The sequence below is a fragment of the Camelus ferus genome, chromosome 18 (genome assembly GCF_009834535.1).
Source record: "Camelus ferus isolate YT-003-E chromosome 18, BCGSAC_Cfer_1.0, whole genome shotgun sequence".
NCBI classification, from domain to species: domain Eukaryota; kingdom Metazoa; phylum Chordata; class Mammalia; order Artiodactyla; family Camelidae; genus Camelus; species Camelus ferus.
Genome location: NC_045713.1, coordinates 15,183,676 through 15,208,888, shown reverse-complemented (window position 1 = coordinate 15,208,888; position 25,213 = coordinate 15,183,676). Strand labels below are relative to the sequence as shown.

Sequence of the window (25,213 nt, the reverse complement as noted above, 5' to 3'; positions counted from 1 at the left end):
CGCGGCCGGCGCAGGTGGAGGGGGCGGGGCGGGGGCCGTGCGTGGTGACGCCGCGGGGGGGTGACGCACCGGCGTGCCCCGCCCCCTCCCCCTCCCCGTTCAGGCTCTGGAAAGAGAAGAAAAAAAACTTTCTTTTTTTTTTAATTGAGGAATCAACAGCCGCCATCTTGTCGCGGACCCGACCGGGGCTTCGAGCGCGATCTACTCGGCCCCGCCGGTCCCGGGCCCCACAACCGCCCGCGCACCCCGCTCCGCCAGGCCGGCCCGTTCCGCCCGGCCCTCGGCGCCCGCTCCAGCGGCCCCGCTCGCCTCTCGGCTCGGCCTCCCGGAGCCGCGGCGGCGGCGGCGGCGGCGGCGGCGGCGGCGGCGGCGGCGGAACGGGGGGTGGGGGGGCCGCGGCGGCGGCGGCGGCGGCGGCCCCGCTTCGCGCATTGTTTTTTCTTACGGCGACGGCGGCGGCGGGCCGCGGGCGGAGAGCGGAGCCCGGAGCCCCCCGGTCGTCGGGCCGCGAGCGAATTAATTAAGTGGGGCGCGGGGGGGGGGGAGCGAGGCGGCGGCGCGGCGGCGGCACCATGTTCCTGGGGACTGCCTGAGCCGCCCGGCCGGGCGCCGTCGCTGCCAGCCGGGCCCGGGGGGGCGGCCGGGCCGCCGGGGCGCCCCCGCCGCGGAGTGTCGCGCTCGGGAAGCGGGCAGGGGATGAGGGGGCCGCGGCCGGCGGCGGCGGCGGCGGCGGCCGGGGGCGGGCGGTGAGCGCTGCGGGGCGCTGTTGCTGTGGCTGAGATTTGGCCGCCGCCTCCCCCACCCGGCCCTGCGCCCTCCCTCTCCCTCGGCGCTCGCTCGCGGCTCGCGGCTAGCGCTCGCTCCTCTCCCCTCGCAGCCGGCCGGGGCCGGCGCCGACCCCCGCCCCGGAGCCCTCGCCGGCCCGGCCGCCCGCGCTCGGGGCTGTTTTCGCGAGCAGGTGAAAATGGCCGAGAACTTGCTGGACGGACCGCCCAACCCCAAACGAGCCAAACTCAGCTCGCCCGGCTTCTCGGCGAATGACAGCACAGGTGAGGAGGGGGCCGGGCGAGGGGCAGGGGCCCCGGGGGTCGCTGTCAGCCCCACCCGGAGGTTAGTGCCGCCGGAGGACCCGAAATCGACGGCGGGCGTGCGGGGCCCCTGGAGCGGCGGCCGGCGCAGCCCCTTTCCCGGGACCCCCGCCGCAGAGGGGGAAGTTTGTCGAAAGACTGTCATGGGGCCCGAGTAGGGCGGCATACGCCCGGGTGCATTCAGATCTCCCGGAGTTGATGAGCCCTCCTCGCGTGGAGCCCGAGTGGTACTTCCAGGGAGGAAAAGTAAAGTGAGTGGAGCGTGTTTATTCTGCGTGGTACTTCCATACGCCTCCGTTCGCCGTCGTGTGTGTCCGCACACGCGTGGCTGTCTGGAGGGATGACAGCGGAGGGTACGTTTGCTAGTGAGAGAAGGAAATCATCCAGCCGAAAGGGGACCCGAAGTGTTTTCGGAATCGGTAACACATTCTCAAGGCTGCGACCAGAAGGCACTCATAGCAGCAGGCCCGCCTATGAGTTACGACTTAGAAGTTTCTTGGAATGTGCTCCTTGGGAATATGCTTAGTAGTTATTTTGAAAACTTGTTGGTCACCTAAGTCATTCCACTTTTCACAGCCCCAAACTTAGTTAGCAAGATGTCATAAGTTGCTGTGGTGTGTTTAATTTCACGTGTTAACTTCGGAAGAAAGTTAAATAGCATATTTCATCTAGGTTGCAGTCTCCATGTGAGCTTGTGTTGTTTCTACCGTGTAGCAGAATTAAAAAGTTATGTTAAGGAATGTAGGAATTAAAGTCCCCCCCCCAATTTTTTAAAGTAGGATACTGAATAAATCATTCTTTCAAACAGCTTCCCCAAAAACTTTCTTAGGTGATCGTATCAGTTACCTAAGAGAAGTATTTTAGTTCTCTGTTTCTTTAGTAATCCTAGGTTGTTCTGGGCTGGTTCATGGTAGCATTATGAACTAGCTGTATTTCCTCTCAGAGCTCTCCTTTGCAATAAAAACTTGTGCGCTGCCGCGAACGAATGGATCTCCAGCGCAGCTTGCATTGCTCTACTACAGTCTTGCAGTCGCAGCATCTGAAAATCAGTTTCTAATGAATGGGTCCAAACTGAATTATATTGCTGCAGCAGTGCCTTCAGATTTGCAGTAGACACACACAGCTGTTCAACTTGTTCACATATTTCTGTGACTGACCACTAGCATTTTTCTCCTAGTTGTTTAAAAACCTGTTTCTACTGTTGAAACAAAACTTGAATTTTGTGGCTTCAGTTTTAATACAGTTTCTGACTAGTAGTTAATGTAGAAGTGAGATAATTTTTAAAAAATAAATCATAAGGAGATTCTTGTCTAGTTGAAATGAAATTTCACAGTGGAGAGGAGTCAGTGGCAAGTCATGTCAAGTAACTAATACTGCTCTTTTTAAAAAATTGATGAAGAGTTGAATTTGATGTTAATTTTGTAAAAATCAGCTCACCAGAAGTGAGAAATGTGGAAACAACCATGATTTAAATACCCTGATTTTACAGCATGAGAAAACTATAATTTTAGTGCATAGTAGATCTCTTTTGCTTCATTAGTCTTGGCACTTTTCAGTGAAAAATCTCTAATCATATGAAACATAGATCACACTCTACAAGTTCAGCGTTGAAGCTTGTCCTTTGAAACTGGTAACTTTTGAATGGCTTTGCAGCTTTGCTATTGTTGAATGAGGTTATTGTAGATTTTGTTTTATAAAGAGGTACAAATTAGTAACATGAGACTTACCAGAAGGGCTTGTCCCACTGTATACTTTTAGCAGTTTTCAAGATAGCGCCCAAAGGATGGCTTTTTTGACAGTTCCATTATTGGATGGTCAGATATTTACTTTATGTGCTGCTAATCACAGCAAAGTTTATCAGAAGGGATTTTCTACTTCTGACCACTTTTTCCCCTTTCCTATTCTGATCCTTGTAAAGCACTGGGGCTCTTTTACTTTTCCAAATGTTCAACAAAAAACTCAGTTTTTAATAGCTGTGTTTAAATAATCCAAAGAATAAATTCACCATTATATTTATATCGGGTCCTTGGTTGCACATTCATCGTCATCACGTTATTGCAAGAGGGTCTGTTAGTGTGGGGGGGGGCCGTGGACAGGATCATCATCGAGCATGTTAAACAAGGTACAGCCTTGTCTCTGGTAACTACTAGTCTAAAACAGATCTTAAGGATGTATAGCAAAGCAAAGAAAGCACTAAAGGAATTACATTGCACACAATCAAAGGAGTGATGGCATTTGGTTAGATGGAAAAGTGAGGAGAGACCTGGGAATAATATTTCTTGAGAGAATAAACCTCATTTTAGTGAGGGGATGTTTGTTTCTGGCTTCTAGGGTAAAATTGGACCAGGCAGAGCAAGGTGTGTTCCCTGCTTATGTGATAAAATTTGAAGGGGGCGGGGAGCACTGTTCATGGGAAGAGCTGAGGGGTTAGGAGGAGGCCTTGGTGGCCTGAGAAACAGAAGTGACTTGGATTGCCACGATGCAGCACATATCTCTGGGGACTGGCCTGTGGAGCCATCGGTGTCAGCTGAGTGTGCGGGGAAGGCAGTGAGCCCAGAGAACAGTACATCAGATGCTGGGGAGTAAGTAACCAGCTAGGATGCTGCCTGCAGGGCGCTTGCAGTCTAGCAGGGGGAGCACTGCTGTACATACACTCCAGTGAGGTTGGTGGCCTCTTTGATAAATGCCATCGCCACCAGTGACAGAAGGGACAGGTCACTGCAGGCTGGGGAGATCATGGAGGGTTTCTGAGGAGAGCGTGCAGAGGTGATGCCAAAATAGGGAATGCACCCCAAAGAAAGATATCAAGGGGAAGAAGGAAAAACGGTACTTTTCCCCCAACCCAGGCTTTTCTTCTGGAGTGGCGCAGAATTTGATGGTATCAGATGTTGTTGAAGTAGCATTTTCTTGTTTTACATTGAAGGCATAAATGCTTTCTTACAAATGTCATCTTCCTTTACTTGGCACCCTTTATAAGAAGTAGGACTTAGTGTTACCAGTGTATAGCTAGTTGTGTGTTTTAGAAACTTTTTATTTAATACGTCCAAATTAAAACAGCATTTTCGTGTCTTTTAGCAGCAGAGATTCATGATTTAGCAGTGTAGGAGAAATAAATATCTAGGCAAGTAGGGTTTTCTTGGTCAGCTTTATTGAGGCCAAATTTACATTCAACAAATAGACTGTAAAAAAGTTTTTTAATGCTGTCTTCTGAAAATTGAACATGGGTATATTTCATCCTGTGCCCTAAGCAACTGTGATTACATTTTATTACATAAATGTAATATGCAATAGAAAACTGTACTTACATGCAATAGAAAACTGTACTTAAAGAAACTTGGTGTTAAATAAGGTTACCAAGCAAAATGCCTTTTACAATAAAATGATGACATTTTACATTTATGTATCAGAGTGCTTTTCTCCCCATCACTTCAGTTTGGTCCTCACAGCATCCTGTGAAGGTAGGAAGGGAGGATACTGTTCCTTCCAATTCGAGGTAAGGAACCAGACTTGATAGAGGTGATCTGCCCAAAGTAACGTAAAAGGTGAAAACCAGAACCAAACCTAGATCATTAAAGTAAATAGTTCTGTATATTCATTATGTAAATCTACATCCATAAAATGGGATTTACTTGGATCATGGACCAGGAGACTGCATTACTTAGCAAGTTTCAATAGTGTCACTCCAACAAGTGAATTAAGTTCCTATGGGGAAAGTTTGTCAGCAGCTATGGAGGGAGACGGGAATGTGTTCTTCCTATCAGGGGCCTGGGGCAGGGACTCTGCCACTTCCATCTCTTTCTGATGCAGCAAGTGTTACCTGAGGCCTACACTATGTGGTCTCACCTTCCTGTTTATGACAGTGGATAGTTCAGGACCAGTCAAGTTATTTTTTTTACTGAGTTCTGGCTAAATAGGAAATGTGAGTTTTTGTAGAGACTTCTAGGGCTGGGGCTTTTCATGACTTTGCTTTTTTTGGTAGAAGAATAGAGATTTTTGAATAACCATGAGAAGTGTGATAACAGTGGCCCCGTTTGAAGTTCCTAGGGAAGGCGGTAAGTATGAACCCCACCAAGAGCACCTTCACAGTGGATCAAAGAATTGAGAAGCATTCCTGTTTGGCGTTTGAATTTGACTCTATAACTCTTAAATGTGATTGGAAATGACTTATAAAGAGGCTGAGGCTTTATCCCACAGCTGGAAGTTGATGCTTAGATTGTTAGCCTGTGTCTTTACAACTTTTAACTTGTGCCACTGTAGTTATGTGACAAAATACGCGGTTACTTGGGGCTACGTAAGTGCCAACTTTGTATGTTTACTTAATGTGTTTGAAAACAAAATAGTTAAAAATGATTTTGCCGAAGTATGCCTTCCCTTGTTAAGATGAAATGTTCCTTACTGTTAGTTGTTCAAGATTAGGAAAGCTTGCTTTAAGCCACTTTTGTTCTTGGGGTAACATTAGTCAGGACCACCTCTTTTTCTCATTCAAATCAGCACTCCGAGTATATTCCAAGAGCACGGGAAGAGATGTTGCTCAATAAAGTCGTCTTGCTCGAAAGAAGTTGGGCAGAGGTGGGGCTGTTCTTGGGCCCTCCCCGAGCCTTAGAGTGCTGTTGGGCTGCGGGTCTTGGAGAGAGGGGCTGCAGTTTGCACCATTCCCAGACCGTTTTTATGTAATACATGGGTCAGCAAATTTCTTTCTGTAAAGGGCCAGAGGACATATTTTCGGCTTTTACAGGCCATATGGTCTCTGTCGCAGCTGCTCAACACTGCCGTTTTGAAGGGAAAGCAGCTCTGGACAGTACTTAGGCGGGTGTGCACTGCTGTGTGTCAGTAAAACTAGTAAAACCATTGCTACAAAAATCAGCAGCCGAGGGGGTTTGGCTCTCAGGCCACAGTTTGTGAGCCTGATGTATGTGGGGCTAAGGCTTTGAGGATCCTCAGTTTTCTCATCTGAAAAATAGAGATAATGACCATTCCCATCTCAAAGGGCGATGATGAAGGTAGAGTGAAATGATGAGTGAGAAGCGCCTGGTCTGGAGTGGATGCTCGGTGCCTGGTGCCTGCGCTGTCCTGACCAGGGAAAGTGGGTGCACCCTTGTAGGCCAGACCTGCTGAGAGTGCTCATCCAATTGGACCGGGACACATTTGCTGATGATTCTGGAAGCGGTAGTCATGGTGTGACTTCATGTAGGCCCACAGCAGGCTGACCTGCTGTACTGCAGCACACTCAGAGTGTATAGCCCGGAATTCTTTAATCAGTACTATTGATTATTTGCCTTTACTTTCACTTGTATTTTTTTTAATACAAACGTGATGGCCGTGAAATTTTAAAGTTTAAAAACTTGAGTGTATATGTTCTGAAAATTCTTACTCATTTTGAAGCGTATTAAGCAGTGAACAAATATGTGATTCTGTTTCTTAACTGTGTGTATTACGGTTCAGTCCGAGGTACCCCTTCTACAGCAGCAGTGTGCAAAGGATTCTGGTGATGCGTCTAAGTAGTTTAGAACTGTGTTGACAAGATAAGACTTAGAGGCAAAACTTGAGAAAAGAATACAAAATGCAATCAAGTGCCAAAATGCGAGTCAGAAAGGGCAGTCCAAGAAGATTTCATTTATCCACCTGCTGTTTACTGACTGTCCTGTGTGCAGAAGCCTATGGCTGTGTGTCCAAGTGGATGTGGCACCTGAGGCAGGCCTTGGGGGTGGGCATGGGGCCTTGACTGGGGGGCTCTTAGTGCTTCTGTATCCTGGTGCCCCGTGGGGTTCCGTCGCTGAGCCAGAGCGGGGAGCCAGACAATTGGGGAAGCTTGCTAGTTTTCTGTGCCTCTGTGTGTTGGGAAGAGCACTCTGGCCACTCAGAGAGTTTCGTCTTTGTGGGTGTGATCTCGGCACGTGGCTTGCATCTAAGTCGTTTCAGATTGTTTCAGATGGTCTCTCATAAGCTCTCCAACTCCTGGCCATGCCCTCCGTTTTTCATCACATTTGCCCCATGTTCCCTGAGCCCACTCTGCAGCCTTGAGAATACTGTCCCATGCCTGATGGGCTGCCCTGGTCTGGTGTGGGTGGCATCCACAACTCCTGCATAAATCTAATTAATTACATCTAAGCTCAGTTTTCAGGAATTGTCACATTGCAGCAGATCACTGATGCAGCACATCAGCACTTGCACCAGTGCCTTTTGGGGGCTTTTGCGTGTTCAACTTTACATAGGAGCTGTGATTCGCTGACGGGAGGGTGGGAAAGAGCCATGTGCAAGGTTGTCCACCTGGAGCTTCGACTTGAGACGTGAATCAGAGATTGAGGGTGGGGGGTTCTTTAGGAAAGGCATAGAAATAAGCAAAAGTGGCTCTTTTTTTTCCCAGATTCTTAGACAATATACAGAATGATTGTTGCTGACTTAGAAAAATCTGCCTTTAGTGTGTTTTCTCGTTCTAAATTTGGGAAGCAAGGCTATTTTTGAGCTCTGTGTCTAAAAGTCAAATTCCTTTCTTTTTAAACCTTACCCTTAGAAAGACTTGGATATCATCCCGTGTGACATTTTCCCCCGTGTTTCATTTCCATTAATCAAAAGAGTATTTAGCTGAACTATTGCTAAGAATAGTAAAATCTAATGGTGAAAAAATTTTCACTTGGTTAAATCGACTTTCCTATTTCTAGATGTCCCGTCTGCTACTGTTTGAAGATGTCTTAATTTGCCAGTCTTTCTAATAAACCTGTGCCTTACTGTATATAGTAGGTGTTTCTTAATAGTTGTAGCTGTTTAATGGGGTTATACAATTCTGTTGTAAGGCAATATCTTTTTATTTTTCAGAAGCTTCCCTTTGCACTGCCCCCACATATTTTGGATTTTTCTTATCAAAACTGTACTACCTATATGAGTTTTGATTTTGTAGTTAGAATAACCAGTGAAGTAGCAAGAAATAAGTTCCTATTCTTTTTTCTAGCCTATAGAGTGAAGCTTGTGCAGTGTTTAAGTAAATGGATTTTGGTATTTGATTACAAACTGAATGCTGACACTTAGGAACTGTAGAACTGTATCAAATAATTAGGGTTTGCTTTGACAATTATGGACCATACAAGTTTGACCCAATTTCTCTGGATTAAAATATTTTGAGTATTTGTCACCTGCTTAAAAGTAGAACCTTTTAACCATGACTCAGAGTTGAAGGAAATGTCAGAGCTTTTTATACAGGGAGGCAGGCAAAGTGGTAGTAAGGAGCCTGACCTCCAGTCAGAGTGGACGCTGAATCTTAGCTTCCAGCTCATCAGCTCTGTGACTTGGGCCAGTGACTTTACATTTGAGCTTTGTTTGGGAGGGTGGATCTCATCTCTAAAAGGTATTTTTTTTTCCTCTAGAATTTTCCATTTCTTCTCACTTTGATTAGCTTTGTATATTGGGCCCCTGTGATTCCTGGCATATAGCAGGTTGTGGCAACTATTATTACTGTTTCATTGTGTGGGAAAATACTAGATGTCACCTGCCTCTTGGGCTGGTGAGGTTGGGGTTGATGTAGGGGAGGGGTCTGACTCAGAACCAAATCCATGGATGTTTCTCGCTGAGTCCATGGGAAGATGTGGCCCCTGACGGATCTGCTTCGAGCACCAAGGGCTGGTACAGTCTCAGTACCAGCTTGCAAAGGAATGAGTTAGAGGCTGAGATTCAGGAATCCCATAAAACAGGTGGTAGTTTGACACACTTTCCTCAGTTTGTGTTTGAAGTTAAAAACTGTTCCTCATTGGAAAATTTAAGTCTAAATGGAACTGTTTTTCTAGTATTGTTTCAGAACAGGGACTTGATTTAGGTTAGGACCTGCTGAAAAAAGAAAATGAGCATGGAGAAATTATAGTCTTTTCTTTTTTAGGAAACAGAGTTTGGGGAGAAAATGGCCTTGGGATCTCTATCCTGTTTGGTCAGGTTGATTGGTTGAAAGAAATACCAGTGAAGTTTAACTTCCTCTTTGGCTCAGCGACCACTGTGCTTGGAAGGAGCAGGCTCTGCTCCTCACTGTACTGAGGGGATTTTCTCTTCCTGTGGATTTTCTCTTCCTGCATTCACTGTTTTCCCGTTCTTCTGGATATTTTAGGCATGGTGATTTATGGGTTTTACTAATAAAAATGGCCCCATGGTGGACAAAGAATGCCCCCTCCCCATTTGTGGTTATCTTTACATTAAATCTTACTTACACTTTATTTAGTTGGTAATTTTTATTGAGAATAACAAAAAGGCATAAAGTATTGGTAGATTTTCTGTGTCATTTTGTTTGGGCCTCTGCTGCTGTTGTGACTGGCGTTTGTTTGAAGAGCACAACCTGCCCACAGTTGAACTTCTCTTTTAAACAATCTCTGGTGGGATTATTCAGGTTACTGAGAGAGAATTCAGTGTTTGGGCTCGCACTGGTGACTTTCTCAATCTTTGAAAGTTTAAGGAAAAATTGGTCCCATCCCAACAGTAAGAGTGGACTTGGACATTTCCTTTGAAACACCAGCATTCTCGTAGTAATCTCTAAGTCAGCGCTGTCAGTGAAACGTTCTGTGATGATGGCCATGTTCCATATCTGCGCTCCCACTACTGAAACCATTAGGCTCTTGTGGCTATTGAGTACTTGAACTGTTGCTGATGTGACCAACTGCGGGAAGTGACCTTAACCCTGAGACCTGAGGATGAATAGGAAATAGGGGTACTGTTCCAGGCACAGGGAACAGCATAAATAGCAAGTGTGAAGGTCTGGAGGTATACACTTTTGAACATGTAAAGTTTTTGCAAAAGCCAGTTTTGTTTTTGGTTTACATTCAATGGGTACCATTTAGAGGCAGTGTGGTCTTGCCTCTGGAAGGTGGAGACTGCTAGTGTCACCTTGCTCTGGGGAGTCAGGTGGGCCCGGGCTCCATCTCAGCTGTACCACTGTCCATCTGTTCTTTTGTTCAATAAATATTAAATCCTTATGTAATTCAAATTATATGTGCTTATTATGGGCGGGACACTGCAAGGCTGTGGTGATAACAGGGGTGGCTCTGACCTCTTGCAACTCAGAGTGTAGTGGTGTGGGCAGACAGTCTAGCAGTCTCACCAATGCCTGTCTAATTGCAAACTAGAATCAGTGTTGTGACGGGAAGGAACCAGGTGCTTCAGGCTGGGTGGTTAAGGAAACTTCTTAGAGGAAGGACGCTGGAGCTCGTTGCAGGACAGACTATCAGGGGGAGCCAGGCAAGCCGAGTGGAGAGCCTGCAGTGTCAAATGAGGGAGTCCAGACCATCCTTTTAGGGCTTAAAAAACAAAACAAAATTTTAATAAACCATCACTTCCAGGGTGATTGGAGGAAGCGACTGTGATTTGTTCTCCAGAAGTCTAGATCATCTTTTTCCAAGCTGTATTTTCCTGCCCCGGTTCATATCTGCAGGCAGAGTTGACACCAGCCTTCTCTCCCCCCAGCCCCCATTTGTGGGAGGAAAAAGACCCCACAGAAAGCAGCTTAAGAATCAGAACTACCATTGAACAATGCAGGAGTTGGGGCACCAGCCCCCCCCCCCAAATCCACATATACTTTGCCTGCGTATAAGTGGACCCATGCAGTCCAAACCTTTGTTGTTTGAAAGTCAACTGTAGTGTTGTTATTTAAGATATCAGAAAATTTTTGTACAAACAGGAGAATTTTCTTTAAAAAGTTTTTTTTTTTTAATTTTTTTGACTGGGTAACATGTTCATAGGGTTCCACAAAGTAGAAGAGAATGTTCAGTGAAAATCCTTCCTCTCCTGTTTCCAGAGCCTTCCAGTTCCCCTTCCCACAGGCAGCTAATGTTTCTTGTATATCAATCTAGAGATACGCTGTGTGTATATAAGAACATGCTTTCTCTTCTTGCTGCTGCTTCCCAAAGTGACCCATTATATATATTGTCCCACTGTAAGTGCATTTCAGGCTGCTAAATATCTTAGAGCTGTTCAACTGTTAATATTTGAAAAACAGGCTTCATTCTAAAAAAAAAAAATCCCTTTTTTTTAGTGGTGAAATGTTTTGATGCTGTACTTAAATAACATAAAATGACTTTTTTGCTTTTTCTACACTTTATAAATAGGAAGAATTGAAATTTTAGAAATTAATTTCGTGCCACATTGAAGATTATTAGCGGTTTTGTTACTGTCATCATATTGCGCATTGGGCAGCCATGGTTCACACCAAAGTTCTATTTATAGTTTCCCAGTTTCTGGAAAAGATTCTCTAAACCTCTGGTTTTTATTGACCACCTTATTAGTTGATATACAAATATCTGTAGCTTAACAACCAAATTTTATACCAAGCAGATACAGTAAAAATCAGTCTCCTGCTTGGTAGGACTTCTACGGCCTATAATATTAGCTCCACACCTTTTTGTTAGTTTGGTTGATCTAGATATTGCAGAGCACTGAAGGTGATCCAGAAGTCCTTCAGAAGAGGGGAAGCTGAGTCCTCTGCCATTGCAGCTCTGGGGAGGAAGAATGATGGTATTTAAGAGGGATGATAAGTTTGAGAATCATTAAATAAATCAGGCTGGAGAACGAAAGTGATAATTAGATCCTTTTCAGGGTTAAAAAGGTATATACTCCTGTGTGCATAGGAGATTTTCAGAAGGAAATCTCTGGAAATTGTTTTTCTTGGGCGTGAGGGGCTGGGGATGGGATGGGTGCTCACTTCTTTCCACTTTATGTTCTTCTGAATGTTTTTTAAAAAACATAAATATATTATTTTTAAAACAAAAAAATTAGTTTAAGAGTAAACCAAATCCAAAGGAAAACATCTTTAGTATTTGTGATTAGAAGAATCTGTTAAATGGTGAGAACTGGAGTTTTGGTTAATTCCTATTGTGGAACCTTTAGACCTTTGGCGAGAATTATTTGAACAAAGTGTGAATTAACTTAGAGGTGGTGTCCAGAGATAGGGAAACGTGACTGTGTTTTAGTGTGCTGTCCAACCTTCACTTCCTCTGTCACAAGCTCTGATTTTAACAGAATCCTTTTATTAGAGGTTTCTTCACTGATGTGCTGGAAGCTACAAAACCTGACATCCAACTAATGTTTCTTTGAGTATATTGAAATAATGTCAGCTTTCCTGACTTGAGCAGCATTTATCTTAAAACTACTGCATTGGGTACAAAATATGTGTAGATTGTCACATTTCTTTAGGGGAAAAAATAAAGAAATCCATCTTTAAAGTGCTTTCTATTTTGCTGCCTTTTAAGCTCATTTGAACACTAAAAATATTTTAAACTAATATTGAACCCATTTCAGATTTCATCCTCAAGCTGTAAACACTCCAACTGGAACTAGGAGCATCTGGAAGCATTCTAGGTGTTATCACCTGGGCTGAAGCTAATCACCTGGGCCAGGACACCCTCGGGGCTGCCTTTAAAAATTCAATTTCTTTAATTACTTAAATGCGTAGTTCACTCACATAGTTCAAAAATCAGAGGATACAAAACTGTAGAGTGAGAGCCCACATCCTTCCCTCCCCTTGGTCCCCCAAGTAACCACTGTGAGTAGGTTGTGCTGTTCCCTGGAGCTTATCTCTTCAAGCAGACAGCCTGTTCCTAGCTCCCTTACCTGCTTCCTGCCTTTTCCTTCTTACTGGAGGTAGCGTCCTATCTGCATTGTTGTGTACCTGTACGTAGCAGCACTTGCAGAGCGTCCTCATTATCTCTTTCTGTACTTGCTAGTTTTTCATTATGTGAGATGTGCCATGATTGGTTTAATCTGCTCCCCACTGATGGACATTTAGGTTATTTCTGATCTTGTCCCCTCACAAACAGTGCTTTAATCAGTAGTTCTGCACAGTATATATATATATATATATATATATATATATATATATATATGTAACAGATTCCTAAGAGTGGAGTTAATGATTAAAAGGAATATGCATTTGTAATTTTGATTGCATCATCAAATTGTCGTCCAGGAACGTATATGTTGGTGGAAGCTTTAAAAGGAGCACACTTAGAGCCAGCATAGACATCCCTGGATATTTCGTGTATTTTAGTTATTAGAATAGTTGATGAATACTTAGGTTATTTTTCTGCTTGTAATTCTCTATCATTTTGTGCCTCTCATTTGCTTGTGATTTACCTATGATTTTGTGGTATACTTTTTTTTCCTTTAAGACTTTATTTTAGTGTACTTGCAGGTTCATAGCAAAACTGAAGGAAGGTACAGAGATTTCCCATATACTCCCTGTCCCCACACATGCATAGCCTCCTGCATTAACAGCATCCCCCACCAGAGTGGTACATTTGGTTTAACTGATGAACCTACATCGATACATCATAATTACCCAGAGTCCATAGTTTACCTTAGGGTATGTTCTGTGTACATATAGACAAATATGCAGTGGCACGTATCCATCATTATAATATCATACAGAGTATTTTCACTGTCCTTAAAATCCCCTGTGCTCCACCTAGTCATCACCCCCACCCCAAACAAACTCCTGGCAGTCATTGATTATTTTTACTGTCTCCGTAGTTTTGCCTTTTCCGGAATGTCATACAGTTGAAATTATATAGTACGTAGTCTTTTCACATTGGCTTCTTTCACTTAGTAATATGCATTTAAGGTTCCTCCGTGTCTTTTCATGGCCTGATAACTCATTTCTTTTTAGTGCTGAATAATATTCCATGTTGGTGTACTTTTCGGACTTAATGCATTCATTTCCTCTTGTGGGCTCTCTTTTTTTAATTTTATTTTTTATTGAAGTGTAGTTAATTTACAGTGTTAGTTTCCAGTGTACAGCAAAGCAATTTAGTTATACATTTACATACATATATTTTTTTCAGATTCTTTTCTATTATAGCTTATTATAAGAAATTGAATATATTTGTGCTATACAGTAGGTCCTCATTGTTTATCTGTTTTATATATAGTAATGTATATCTGTTAATCTGTGGACTCTCTTACAGACCACACACTTCCCTGTGTTGTACACTGACTCCTCTTAAGTCCAAAAGAAGGTCTCTCCACTTTCTCCTGACTTGGTGTTGCCTGCCAGCAATAGCTCCCAGCATTTGGTCAGAGGACCCAGTCTCTGGGTGTTTGCTTGCTTGTACTTATGCTGTGGCTGGGTAGTCTGAGGTGGTCGAGCACCTGCGGTTAGGGGTTGCTTCTGCAGAGGTTGAAATCTAGCTCAGCCTCCACATTCCTTCTCCTCTAGGAATTTTAATTGGGTTGCAGGATTGGATAGGCAGTGCCTCACTCAAGTCCCAGTGCCCCTCTCAGCCATGGCAGTGGAGAACAGTGAACCCCTTTCTGCTCCCTCTGATCCAAATTATCTGGTTGCTATTTAGGACTGTTGGGTGGTTTACAGTTGGTTGAGTGGTGGCTGCTGCTGTGACAGCACCTTCTTTCCCACCTCTTCCCCAGGAAGGTTTTTTTTTTTTTTTTTTTCCATCCTTCAGAGATGAGGGGAGGCAGCAAACCAGATTTAGGAAACTAAATTGTCCTAGCTGTCTGGAAATGGCACTCCTGGGAACTTCTAAGTGCATTGGATGAAGATAAAAGGGTGGCTGTGATTGCAGGACTCTGATAGTTGAGGATCCAGCGTGGCATAGAACTTCCTTCCACTCAGGACTGTCTTATAATCCTTGGTTGGCAGACTTTTAAACAGACCTCAAGTAAGCCTGGTCAGCCCTGCACAGAGTGAAGACTGGGGAGCAGGGACTTGCTTCCGCTGAGGAGGGCCTGCGAGGAGGTGGCTTCCCCAGCTAAGCCACTTTGACTCTTGAGCAGATAGTGATCTTGAGAAGGGCATTTTGTTGTTGTTGAGTGTACTATCACTGTTCAGAATAAAGTAAAACCTCATTATTCTGTACTAATTTATGTATCTGCATGAAAGAAGCTTTTAGAAGAAATCAGAAGATTTTAGAAGGAATTTGCTCTAATGATTTCCTAATAACTATTATTAGTTAATAAATATAGGTTAGATGTCTTTTAGGAACTTGATTAAATGCCTAGGTTAAATTTATTAATGTCATAAATGCTAATAATAAAATGTTGTGCTTTTTTTGTTGTTAAAATTTTTAAATTTTAATTCTCCATTGTTGGAGAGTTGTTCTATTACTTATTTACACAATCCTCAAGAATTTTCAAAGCGAAGTAAGCTTTAATTCTAGCAGAATTGTCACAGATGATTAGGGCTTTACCATACTTAAAATATGATCATTGGCATGAACTCTGTACCAGGCATGGGGTGCCACGTTCTTGATGTGCATGTGTCGTTCAGTCCTTGTGGCAGCTTTGGAAGATGGGGCGGTGACAACGATAATAATGATTGGTATTTATTGAGTCATTTCTACATGCCAGGCTAAGTGCTATATACACACTGTATGATTTAGTTCTTTCACCAGTGATGGTAGAGGCAGGTCCTATTTTCGTTTCCAGTTTAGAGCTGCAGAAGCACACATAGGGAGGAGGTAGACAGAGATGGACCTGAGTTAAGACCTGACTGGGTATACTGTTTTCTCACTACCCTAGACTGTGCTTCCTGTGTTGGCAGTGTGTAATGAGTAATATATTAATAAATGCACCAAAGAGGTCTAGAATGATCTCCAGGTCATCTAAGACTTATAACCCTGTGAAAGTGTCTACCATTTTAGGATTCCTCATCTTTGGTTGTGAGCTTTTTTGGGATGCATTGCCCTTTTGGGGTCAGGCTTTTTTGATTCCATTTTTGATTTAGGAATTAAATTCTTTTTGTAAATTTTTCCAGGGTTGATGAATAAAAGTGCTTATTAGCTTTTGAAAGGTTTAAGAGATACATTTAAATAGTCATGGTTATGGAACGAGTGATGCCAAAGAAAATCTAGATAAGATACGAAAAAAATTAAAGAAAGCAGACCTTTTTCATAGGGAATAAGGGCTGCAGAGAGACAAAGGGACTGGAGGGCGGTGGGGAAGAGATGGTATCTGTAGGAGGGGAGTTTCGTGCTCAGAAGTAGAGAAACATGAACACAAAACAGCATTTAAACTCTTACGTAGATAATGTCTCACACTACCATCTCTCATTTGACCCTGTGCTGTTTAATTGTTGCATCAACCACAGGATAGAGGGTCATTGATGGTGGGGTGTAGCCAGAGAGTGAAATAGATGTGGCTGGTTTCCTGGAAGATAGAGAGGCAGCAGGAAGAGGTGTAAAGAGAGAAATGAGTAGAACAATGTAACATTTCAAGAGAATTCATTACCCAATTTTGTTCTCTTTGTTTCTGTTTTAAGAAAGTGGTAATAAATGCTAAGATTACTACTTGATATCTTTGGCTAGACAAGTAACTTGTTAAAATTGATAATGTGTATCCTCTGTAACTGTGATTCATTCACTCATTCATACCGATGTTTGTTGAGGGCCTCATACATGGTAAGCATTGTGTGGTAGGTACTAGGTAGACAAGCTCTCTGCTTTCATGGTCCTTACAACCTTGTGAGTTATAACAGGAAATTGGTAGTATGTCTGTAGAGTGTGGGAGAGTTCATCCTTCTGGCCAATACAGAATGTGAGAAACTGGTTTGTACATGCTTTGACAGAAAAATCAGTTCTATTAATACAGAGAATTTGGGGCTCTGGATGTAATTCAGAGGAGCAAATAAGGTACTATGATAGAAAGAGGAGAATTTAGAAAACCTGAGGGAAGATGTGTTTTCTGGATGATTTGTTTAGCTGATGCATTTGGAAAAAAATCTCTTCAAACAAAACTGTTTTCAGATGTTATTGGCTGGTTGGACAGTAGTGGTTAGTCACTTGCCAGGTATTTGATTTTGTAAAATGGAAAGCCTTTTTTAGTTTACTTGATAATAGTTCTTCCCTTGTTTAAGGTGAAATACTGCTGATAATGATGAATAAGAGTGGGTCTTACAGCAAGTGTGGGATTGGATTCCATTTGTCTTTGAGTGTTTAGAAGTGGTCGTCCCCTGGAATGAGGTTTCAGTGTATAGTCTAGAAGGGGAACGACCCTTGTGGTCTGTGCAGTGAAGACCTTCTGTTCCTGAGGCGGGCTGAGTTTGGTGACTTTCTCCCTCCTTAGCTGCTGCTGTGGGCGCCCCATCCTTGTATGAGTGTGATAGAGACTGGGGGCTTGTAGCTTTCCTCAGGTCAGCTAATTGAAGGGGGCCCAAGTTCCTGGGTGGCAGCCAGGAGGCCTCCAGAGAGAGAACATTCCTGTTCCTGGCTGTGAAAGTGTGACAGGCCGTTTGCTGTTTGTGGTGTGAGGGCCTTGTTTCCTGCTAAAGGTGAACCCCTGGAAGCAAGGTGTCTGCAAATCTTACTCAGCCTCAGCTTTGCTCTCTCCTGGGTCCAACCACTGGTAACTTGATGGAGAGAAGGAAATTTACCTGGGATTGGAAGTGGCGGCATTCAGTCTTGAATTTTAGAACTTCCGATGATTCAGATTGGTATTGCCCAACCTATGTGTTGGGACACTTGGTGTGTAGAAAGCACAGCTGTGTTATGTTGCAATAGCCCAGCTTTCCTGCTTCAATCTCCTTTGTCAACTAGAAAGAAGGGAAAATTGACAGTAATGGTGAGAAAAAGGGTGATGGCGTGGGTATGGATATGTCTTCCGCAAGCCCTATGCAGCCCCTCTTGTCTTTTAAAAAAGCTGTATCTTGTATGTGTGGTTGTCTACATGTTCGTATGTGTTTGGACTGGTAGGTGAGGACATAGCAGAATTAGTCAACCCTTTCTGCACCCAAAGAGCTGTGAGATGTACTTGGACTGAAACAGGATGAGAAAGAGTGGTCAAGATGGACAAAATGTGGCAGGCCAGTAAAATCCAAAAATGAGCCCAAGACATAATGCCCTGCTACAACCAGAAAAGTTGCACGTGCATTTGGACAAGAGTAATGAGAGTAAACCATAAAAGAGAACAGATAAATTTGAGAGTGGCAGCATGGTGGGTGAATTTTTAAAGTAAGAAAGTTTTTGTGCGGGACAGGAGAAAACAGCCGTGTCTGTGGCACAAAACTCTCCGTTCCTGCATTCATCAGTTGCCCTGCGATACTGTTGTCCCTGCTCTACAGTTGAGGCTGTTAAGACAGAGTTTGCCCAAGGACACAGCTGATTGATTCCGCCAGGATTTGAACTCATGTGTTTCACTTCCAAGTGTTATTTTGCCATTTCTGGTTCCAGTTCCTGTACTGGAGTAGGGACCCTGGCTTGGACCCTGCTGTATTTAAGTGTTCTGGCTTTACCTGCTATTGTCCTGGCCTGTCTCCCCTCTCCTAGGAAAAGTGCTTCTTCAGGACATGGAAGAGCCAGTCAAGGGAGTGTCAGCAGGTTTTCCAAAATTTTAATGTGAAGTATTTGGAGCTCAATTCCTTCTGGTTTACAGTGCTTGACACCAGCTCTTCATCCCCTCCGCGGCAAATAGAAAGGAAACCTGATCTCCAGCATAATGGCTTCCATTTTCTGATATAGATGAAGTTTAATTTTTACGTTCATAGGCCAAGAAGCATTGCATTAAATATACACACAACACTGATTTTTTAAAAAAAAGAATGCTGGACAAAAACGTGTGTATATGTGGACAGAACCTGGAAGTCAACAAACAAAAATGTTAGTTATGTTTGAAGGTTGTTCTTGCTTTATTTCATGTGGCCTTTGTATCTGGAGACCTCAGTGAACCACCAGATTCAGGACAACACAATAGGATAAAAGCTGCGGAATGGAACCCACAAAGCCACGTGGAAACACAGAAGCTGGGTCATTGCCAGTAGCAAGCCCTGGTTCTCTCCAAGCTGGCTGCTGTATCCAGGAGTCAAGTCTGTTGTCCTTTCATAATTAAGTGTCTTGTAACCATGAGGAAGCAACCCCAAATTGAGGGACATTCTACAAAAATTGCAGAGTTATGAAAGACAGTCTGAAGAACCTTTGTAGAATAAAATAAAAGACAAAGACATGACAGCTCAGTGTACTGGGATCCTGAATTGGATTTTGGATCAGGAAAAATAAACGTGATAAAGGGCATTATTGGGACAACTGGCCAGATTTGAATAAGGACAATCAATACGTTAAGTATTATATCAATGGTAAATTTCCTGAATTTGATAAATGTACCGTGTTTGTGTAAAGGGTGTCCTTAGGAGGCACATAGTGAAACACTTGGGAGGAAAGGCTCATACTGTCTGCATCTACTCTCACGGGCAAAACAGAGTGTGTATCCACTTGCAAGAAGTACGTAATTCCTTACAGTCAAGCAGGAAGATGTAGGTATTTGTTAGAGGTGGTGTATGAGGCATGTATGTACAGAGAACTTGGGAGGCTGAAGGGAGAGACTAGTCAGTTCTGCAGGGGTGCCCTATAGAAAGTCTCCTTAGTCAACGTTTCATTTGAGGGAGGGCTGGACGTGGGATTTTCTAGACCGAGAGAGAGCGCATCTCCAAGAAAGATTGATGACCGTGGGACAGCTGGCTGTGTTATGGCTGTAAGGTAGCGTACATCGGGAGGTACAGGGGAAGCAGGGCTGGGAAGGGAGCAGGGGCTGCACACTGAGGGCCGCGGGTGCCATATGAAGAGCTTGAACTTCATCTGCAGACATGATGGAGATACCAAGATGCCTTTAGCTGCAAGTTCCATAAAACTCCAGCTAGCATGGCTTAAATGATAGGGACTGTATTTTCTCTTGTGACAAGAAATCTGAAGATAGGAGAGCTCCCAGGGTTGGATAATTCAGCCTAGAGATGGCTTCACAGACACAGGAGTATGTTTTGCCGTAGCCATCCTTAGTATGTGAGCTGCGTCTCCTCCTGATTGAAGAGGGTCACCACAGTTCCAGGATGAAGTCTAGTGAAGGAAAGGAACATCTCTTTATGCCTTACAATTAGGAAGGAAAACCTTTTCCAGAACTGTCTTGGCCACCTTGCCTTCAGTTCTTTTAGCTGCTCGGATTATGTCACCTGCAAAGGGAAGGTGATTGTGGTGGTTCTTGCTGCTTGGCTAGGACCCTTCCTGAAAGGAACACCCAGGGTAGCCTGCTGAGGGGGTTGTTGGGGAAGCCGTCATGAGGGTCTGCACCATGGAGAAAACAATTTTCAGTTTTCGAAAAGTGGGGATGGGATGCCAGTGTGCTGGCTGTGTTAGATTTTTTTAAAAAGGCACATACACACGTCACCCCAACATTTTACCATTATGACTCTGTTTTTGGCAAGTTACTTTCCAGCTACTGCCCACGTGCACATTATTTGGTTCTAATCATACTCTGTACCATTTTGTGTACAGTTTCCATTTGCATGTTTTTACGTAACATACGTTTTCCTATATTTCTACAGTCTTTATAATTATTTTAATAAATATATAATGTTTTATAGTATTAGGCAGCAATTTAGTAAACCTCTGTTGTTGGATAACAGCAATAATAATAGCTAATACGTCCTGAGCACTTCCCACCCACAGGCACTTTTGAAGTACTTTACATCTGTTAACTCATTTAGTCCTCACAGCAGCCCTCTGAGGTATAGCAGCCGTTATCACTCCCAGTTTCCAGATGAGGGAACTGAGGCACAGAAAGTCTTAAGTATGGAGGCAGTGGGTATAGCTCAGTGGTAGAGTGCATGCCCAGTATGCACAAGGTCCTGGGTTCAATCCCCAGTACCTTCATTAAAAACAACAACAACAAAAAAAAAGTCTAAGTGACTGACTTAAGGACACACAGCTAAGCTAATAAGTGAGGAGCTAGAAGCAGAGCCGGTGTTCAAATGCAGACAGTCTGGGCCTAGAGTCTGCAATGACCACTAGGTAAACTGCCTCTGGGTATTGTTTGCACTTGTTTTGATGTTACAGATCATTCTGTGATGAATATATTTCTACATACTTGTGCTTTGCACATGCACACATAGCCAGGTTATTGTGGGTTGAACAATGCATGGTCAGTGAGGGACTAGAGATGACATATGTAGGCCTCATTAGAGAAGCGTTACTCTGAGAGGGACCAGAAAAAAAGAGTGGCTTCAATTTTCATGTCTGATTACCAGGAGGGTCTATTTTGTTTACTGCTTTATCATCTGTGATACTTGCCTGCTTATGTCCTTAGTATGTTTATTCCTGGGAGTCAGTGAGCTTCACATCTTTCATTGAGATTGATTTTAACCCCTTCTGTATAATTCAAGTATTTTCCTTTACTTCTAACTATTTTTAGTTTCTGTGTATGTCTTTATTTTTATTTCCTGTAGCTTCAACACTTTGAGAAATCTCATTTTCTGTTAAGGCTAGTTTTGGTGGTGGGGGGGGGGTTTTTTTTGTTGTTTGGTGTTTTTTTTTTTTTTTTTTTTTTTTTGATAATTTGCCTTTTAAATACGTAATCACTTAAAGTTAAGCTTTAATTTCCCTAAATTGCTACTCACTAACCTGATGCCCAGTTACTTTTTTACACATATGCATTCTTAAAAGCATTTTAACATCATAATTCAGTGAATTTAACTTTCTGTTATTTTCCTTTAACTTGTACATCTGCGTTTGCCTTATACCACACTATTTAATATTTAGAGTATACGATCAAATCTGTTCTCTTAGTCCTCCTCTCATCTCTATTCAGCATTCCCTTCTTCAGAATTTGAAAAATATTCTTCCTGTTTTATTTTCCTGAATGAACTTTCTAATCATTTTGTCATTACTCTTAAGACATCTGGTGTTCCGTGTTAAATGCCCCTTTTGGTTAAGATCATAGTAACATGTGATAGTTGGTGAGCTATTATAGTTACTTAGTTTCTCATTTCCATTTCTGTTTAATTTCTAGATTTTGGATCATTGTTTGACTTGGAAAATGATCTTCCCGATGAGCTGATCCCCAATGGAGGAGAATTAGGCCTTTTAAACAGTGGGAACCTTGTTCCAGATGCTGCTTCCAAACATAAACAACTGTCAGAGCTTCTGCGAGGAGGCAGCAGCTCTAACATCAACCCAGGAATAGGAAATGTGAGCGCCAGCAGTCCTGTGCAGCAAGGCCTTGGAGGCCAGGCCCAAGGGCAGCCGAACAGTGCGAATATGGCCGGTCTGGGTGCCATGGGCAAGAGCCCTCTGAACCAGGGAGATTCTTCAGCCCCTACCCTGCCTAAACAGGCAGCCAGCACCTCCGGGCCCACTCCCCCTGCTTCCCAAGCACTGAATCCGCAAGCACAAAAGCAAGTGGGGCTGGTGACCAGCAGCCCTGCCACGTCACAGACGGGACCTGGGATCTGCATGAATGCTAACTTTAACCAGACCCATCCAGGCCTCCTCAATAGCAACTCTGGCCATAGTTTGATGAACCAGGCCCAGCAAGGGCAGGCGCAAGTCATGAATGGATCTCTTGGGGCTGCTGGCAGAGGAAGGGGAGCCGGAATGCCATACCCTGCTCCGGCCATGCAGGGGGCCACGAGCAGCGTGCTGGCCGAGACATTAACGCAGGTTTCGCCGCAAATGACCAGTCATGCAGGACTGAACACAGCTCAGGCCGGAGGCATGACCAAGGTAAGTGAGCTCCAGTGCTTAGACTGCTTCCTGCTGACCAGGGGGCACATTCCTCTCCTCCTTCAGGCTTTCCTCCTGCCCCTCCTGCTTGTAAGAGATGAGTTTGGTATTGAGAGCCCTTCTTTCCAGGATGCAGATCTCTGCCCCGTGTCTTTAAAATGGGAATTCTTAAAGAAGTCAACGGTAGGATAGCCTGCACGTCAGACAGTTGAAAAATAGGGAATGAGTTTGGAGTGACAGCCAGTTTTCAGCCTCTGAAGAAAGTGTGAAAATAGGACCACATGGCTGAAAGAGGCAGCTTCTGCTGGGAATCAGCTTTTGCTTGCATCAGTGAATCCAGTAAAGGCTTTTTACCTCCACTTCTCCCAGCTGTGACCAAGTTCTTATTCTGTATGCCCTTCCCTTTTTACAACCAACTAGTAAAGTGTCTGTGCTTACAGTCTCCAGTTTATCAGCGAAGAAGCTGGGATCCACGCTGGTCAGCTACCTGCCAGGGTAGTTAACAGGGAAGAGGTGGCATGGCAGAGCCAGGGGCAGCTCAGGCCCACAGGTCCCAGAATAAACTCAGAGCGGTGGTTCTCAAAGTGGGGTCCTCAGACCAGCAGCATTAGCGTCACCCGGGAGCTTGCTAGAAGTGCAGAGCTACAGACTCTAGGTGCGTGAGGCCCAAGCAGGGCTGAGACCTCTGCTCCAGGGAGGAGCCTTGCAAGTGGTGCGTAGTGTAGGAACTGGATGTGGAGAAGAGGAAGGCAGATGCTGAGGGCAGTAGGAGAGCAATGGGGGAATGAGAGGTGACCAGGGAATGAGTGTGTGGGCTGACCCCACCAAAGGGCCAAACACCAGGACGCGCTGAGACAGAGGCTTCTCAGCTGCAGCCTTTGGTGCCCCTGTTTCAGGCAGTATCTAATGCAGCAAATTCTAGAACAGTAAAACAATTTGGGCTGTTCTCTGGATTTGATTAGTCCCAAATACGAGAGAGGGAGAAACAAGAGGAGAGCATGGTTTCCCCACAAGGTTGACGTTGAGCATTAGGTAAAAGCCATGAACCCTGTGGCTGATTTAGGTAAGAAGATTTTCTTTTTTCTTTTAAGAAATGAAAATGAAGTAATTCCAGACATTAAAATTGCATTTACCCTGTTTTGAAGTGTTATTAAGGGGAAATGTGAACTTTAATTTTAGTTGTCTAAATTTTAATTTAAATTTCCATTTTAATTGTTTGAAGCAGGGTCTGTGTGTGCATGTGCCTTTTAGAGTTGGGTTGAGAAGAGATTTCTATGGGTTTAGGGTTTATGGATAGATTGATGTTTGTTCTTTCCTAATTTATTCATCACTCTGCTCCATGCTACCTAGTTACAAAAAACTATTTAGGAGAATTTAAGTCATATGCGAAAGTAGACATAGGACACCTGAATAGTCTTAAAAATTATTGAGGGCCCCAAGGAGATTTCTTTAAAATGCGGATTATAGCTGTCAACATTTGCCACATTAAATACTAAAACAGAATTTTAAAATGGAAGCACAAGCCTTTAAGCACAGTGATACCACATGCCACAGAGCCTCTGGAAAACTCCTCTGTTCTTGTGAGAGAATGAAAGCAAAAAAGGCAAATATCTTAGTATTTTATGAAGATAATTTTGACTTTTGACCCCTAAAAGGGTCTGAGCCCCTCAGCCACACTTGGAGAGCCATTATGTGTATATACATACCCTAGGAGTTAGACTTGGCATACGTGTAAGTAAGTGAACGGTTTCCTCATGTTTTCAGTGTCCACGAGATGTTCTCATTTCCCATGGTTGCGTATGTCATGATTTATCATTACAGATTTTTTTTCCAAAATCTGAACAACCTATATTTTGTTTAGTTGATATGGCTCTTAAGAATGTATTAAAGGGAGAGGGTATATAGCTCAGTGGTAGAGTGTGTGCCTAGCATGCATGAGGTCCTGGGTTCAATCGCCGGTACCTCCATTAAAAATAAATAAATAAACCTAATCACCTACCCCCGCCAAAGAATCTATTAAAAAAAAACAACTACATCTCTAGAATCCTTACAATTTATTTTTTGAAGAATCTGGCTGTTTTGCTTGTTTGTTTGTTTTGTTCTGGGAGCTTCCTGCTGTCTGGGCTTTGCCGATAATGTCTTTACACTCCATGTTCCTCTGTCTGCCCAGGTTTTTCATTCCTTTGTACGGGGTGATTTTTCTTTCAGACAGTACTTAGTGAGTGTTCACTCTGGAAAGTAAGCCACATTAGTGTTGTGGGGGCAGCCACCTCTGTTCCCTGTAGGTATCCCAAAGAGGCCGATGGCGAAGGAGGGGCTGGCATTCTTGAAAGGTTGTCATGGCCTTTGATTGGGACAAAAGAACTAATAGTGGTGGACAAATAGTAGGAGCAAGAGACAAGTTCATTTTAAGCCAAATAAGATTTTAAAATGCACAAAGGGGAAAAGAAACTTTTTTAAAAAGTAATTTTGTTTTTAAAATTATTATTACAAAGGAAATAAAATTGCCCATAAAATAATTCAAAGAGTAAAAAGAGAACAGCCCTCTTTACAGATAACCACTTCTATACAGATATATTAACACACATTCTCTTTTAATACGAAATGGAATCATATTACATAAGCAACTTGCTGTTTTTCGTAACAGTATACTCTAGATGCCTTAACATG

At 43.5% G+C, this 25,213-nt stretch overlaps 1 protein-coding gene and 1 long non-coding RNA gene across 2 annotated transcripts in view; one reads left to right on the top strand and one right to left on the bottom strand.

The window, feature by feature from the left end:
* Nucleotides 1-539: 539 nt before the first annotated feature.
* CREBBP (CREB binding protein) overlaps nucleotides 540-25,213 on the top strand; it is a 118,069-nt gene continuing 93,395 nt past the window's right edge. The window contains exons 1-2 of the mRNA XM_032461072.1: nucleotides 540-1,049; nucleotides 21,831-22,543. Coding sequence (XP_032316963.1) covers nucleotides 965-1,049; nucleotides 21,831-22,543 — 798 coding nt within the window. The 5' untranslated portion in view covers nucleotides 540-964. The remainder of the gene's footprint in view (nucleotides 1,050-21,830; nucleotides 22,544-25,213) is intronic.
* Nucleotides 12,605-23,422, bottom strand: LOC116657666. Its single transcript, XR_004312863.1, has 3 exons — nucleotides 23,227-23,422; nucleotides 16,106-16,110; nucleotides 12,605-12,615 (listed from the first exon to the last, which is right to left on the bottom strand). It is a non-coding gene; the product is annotated as an uncharacterized LOC116657666 (long non-coding RNA).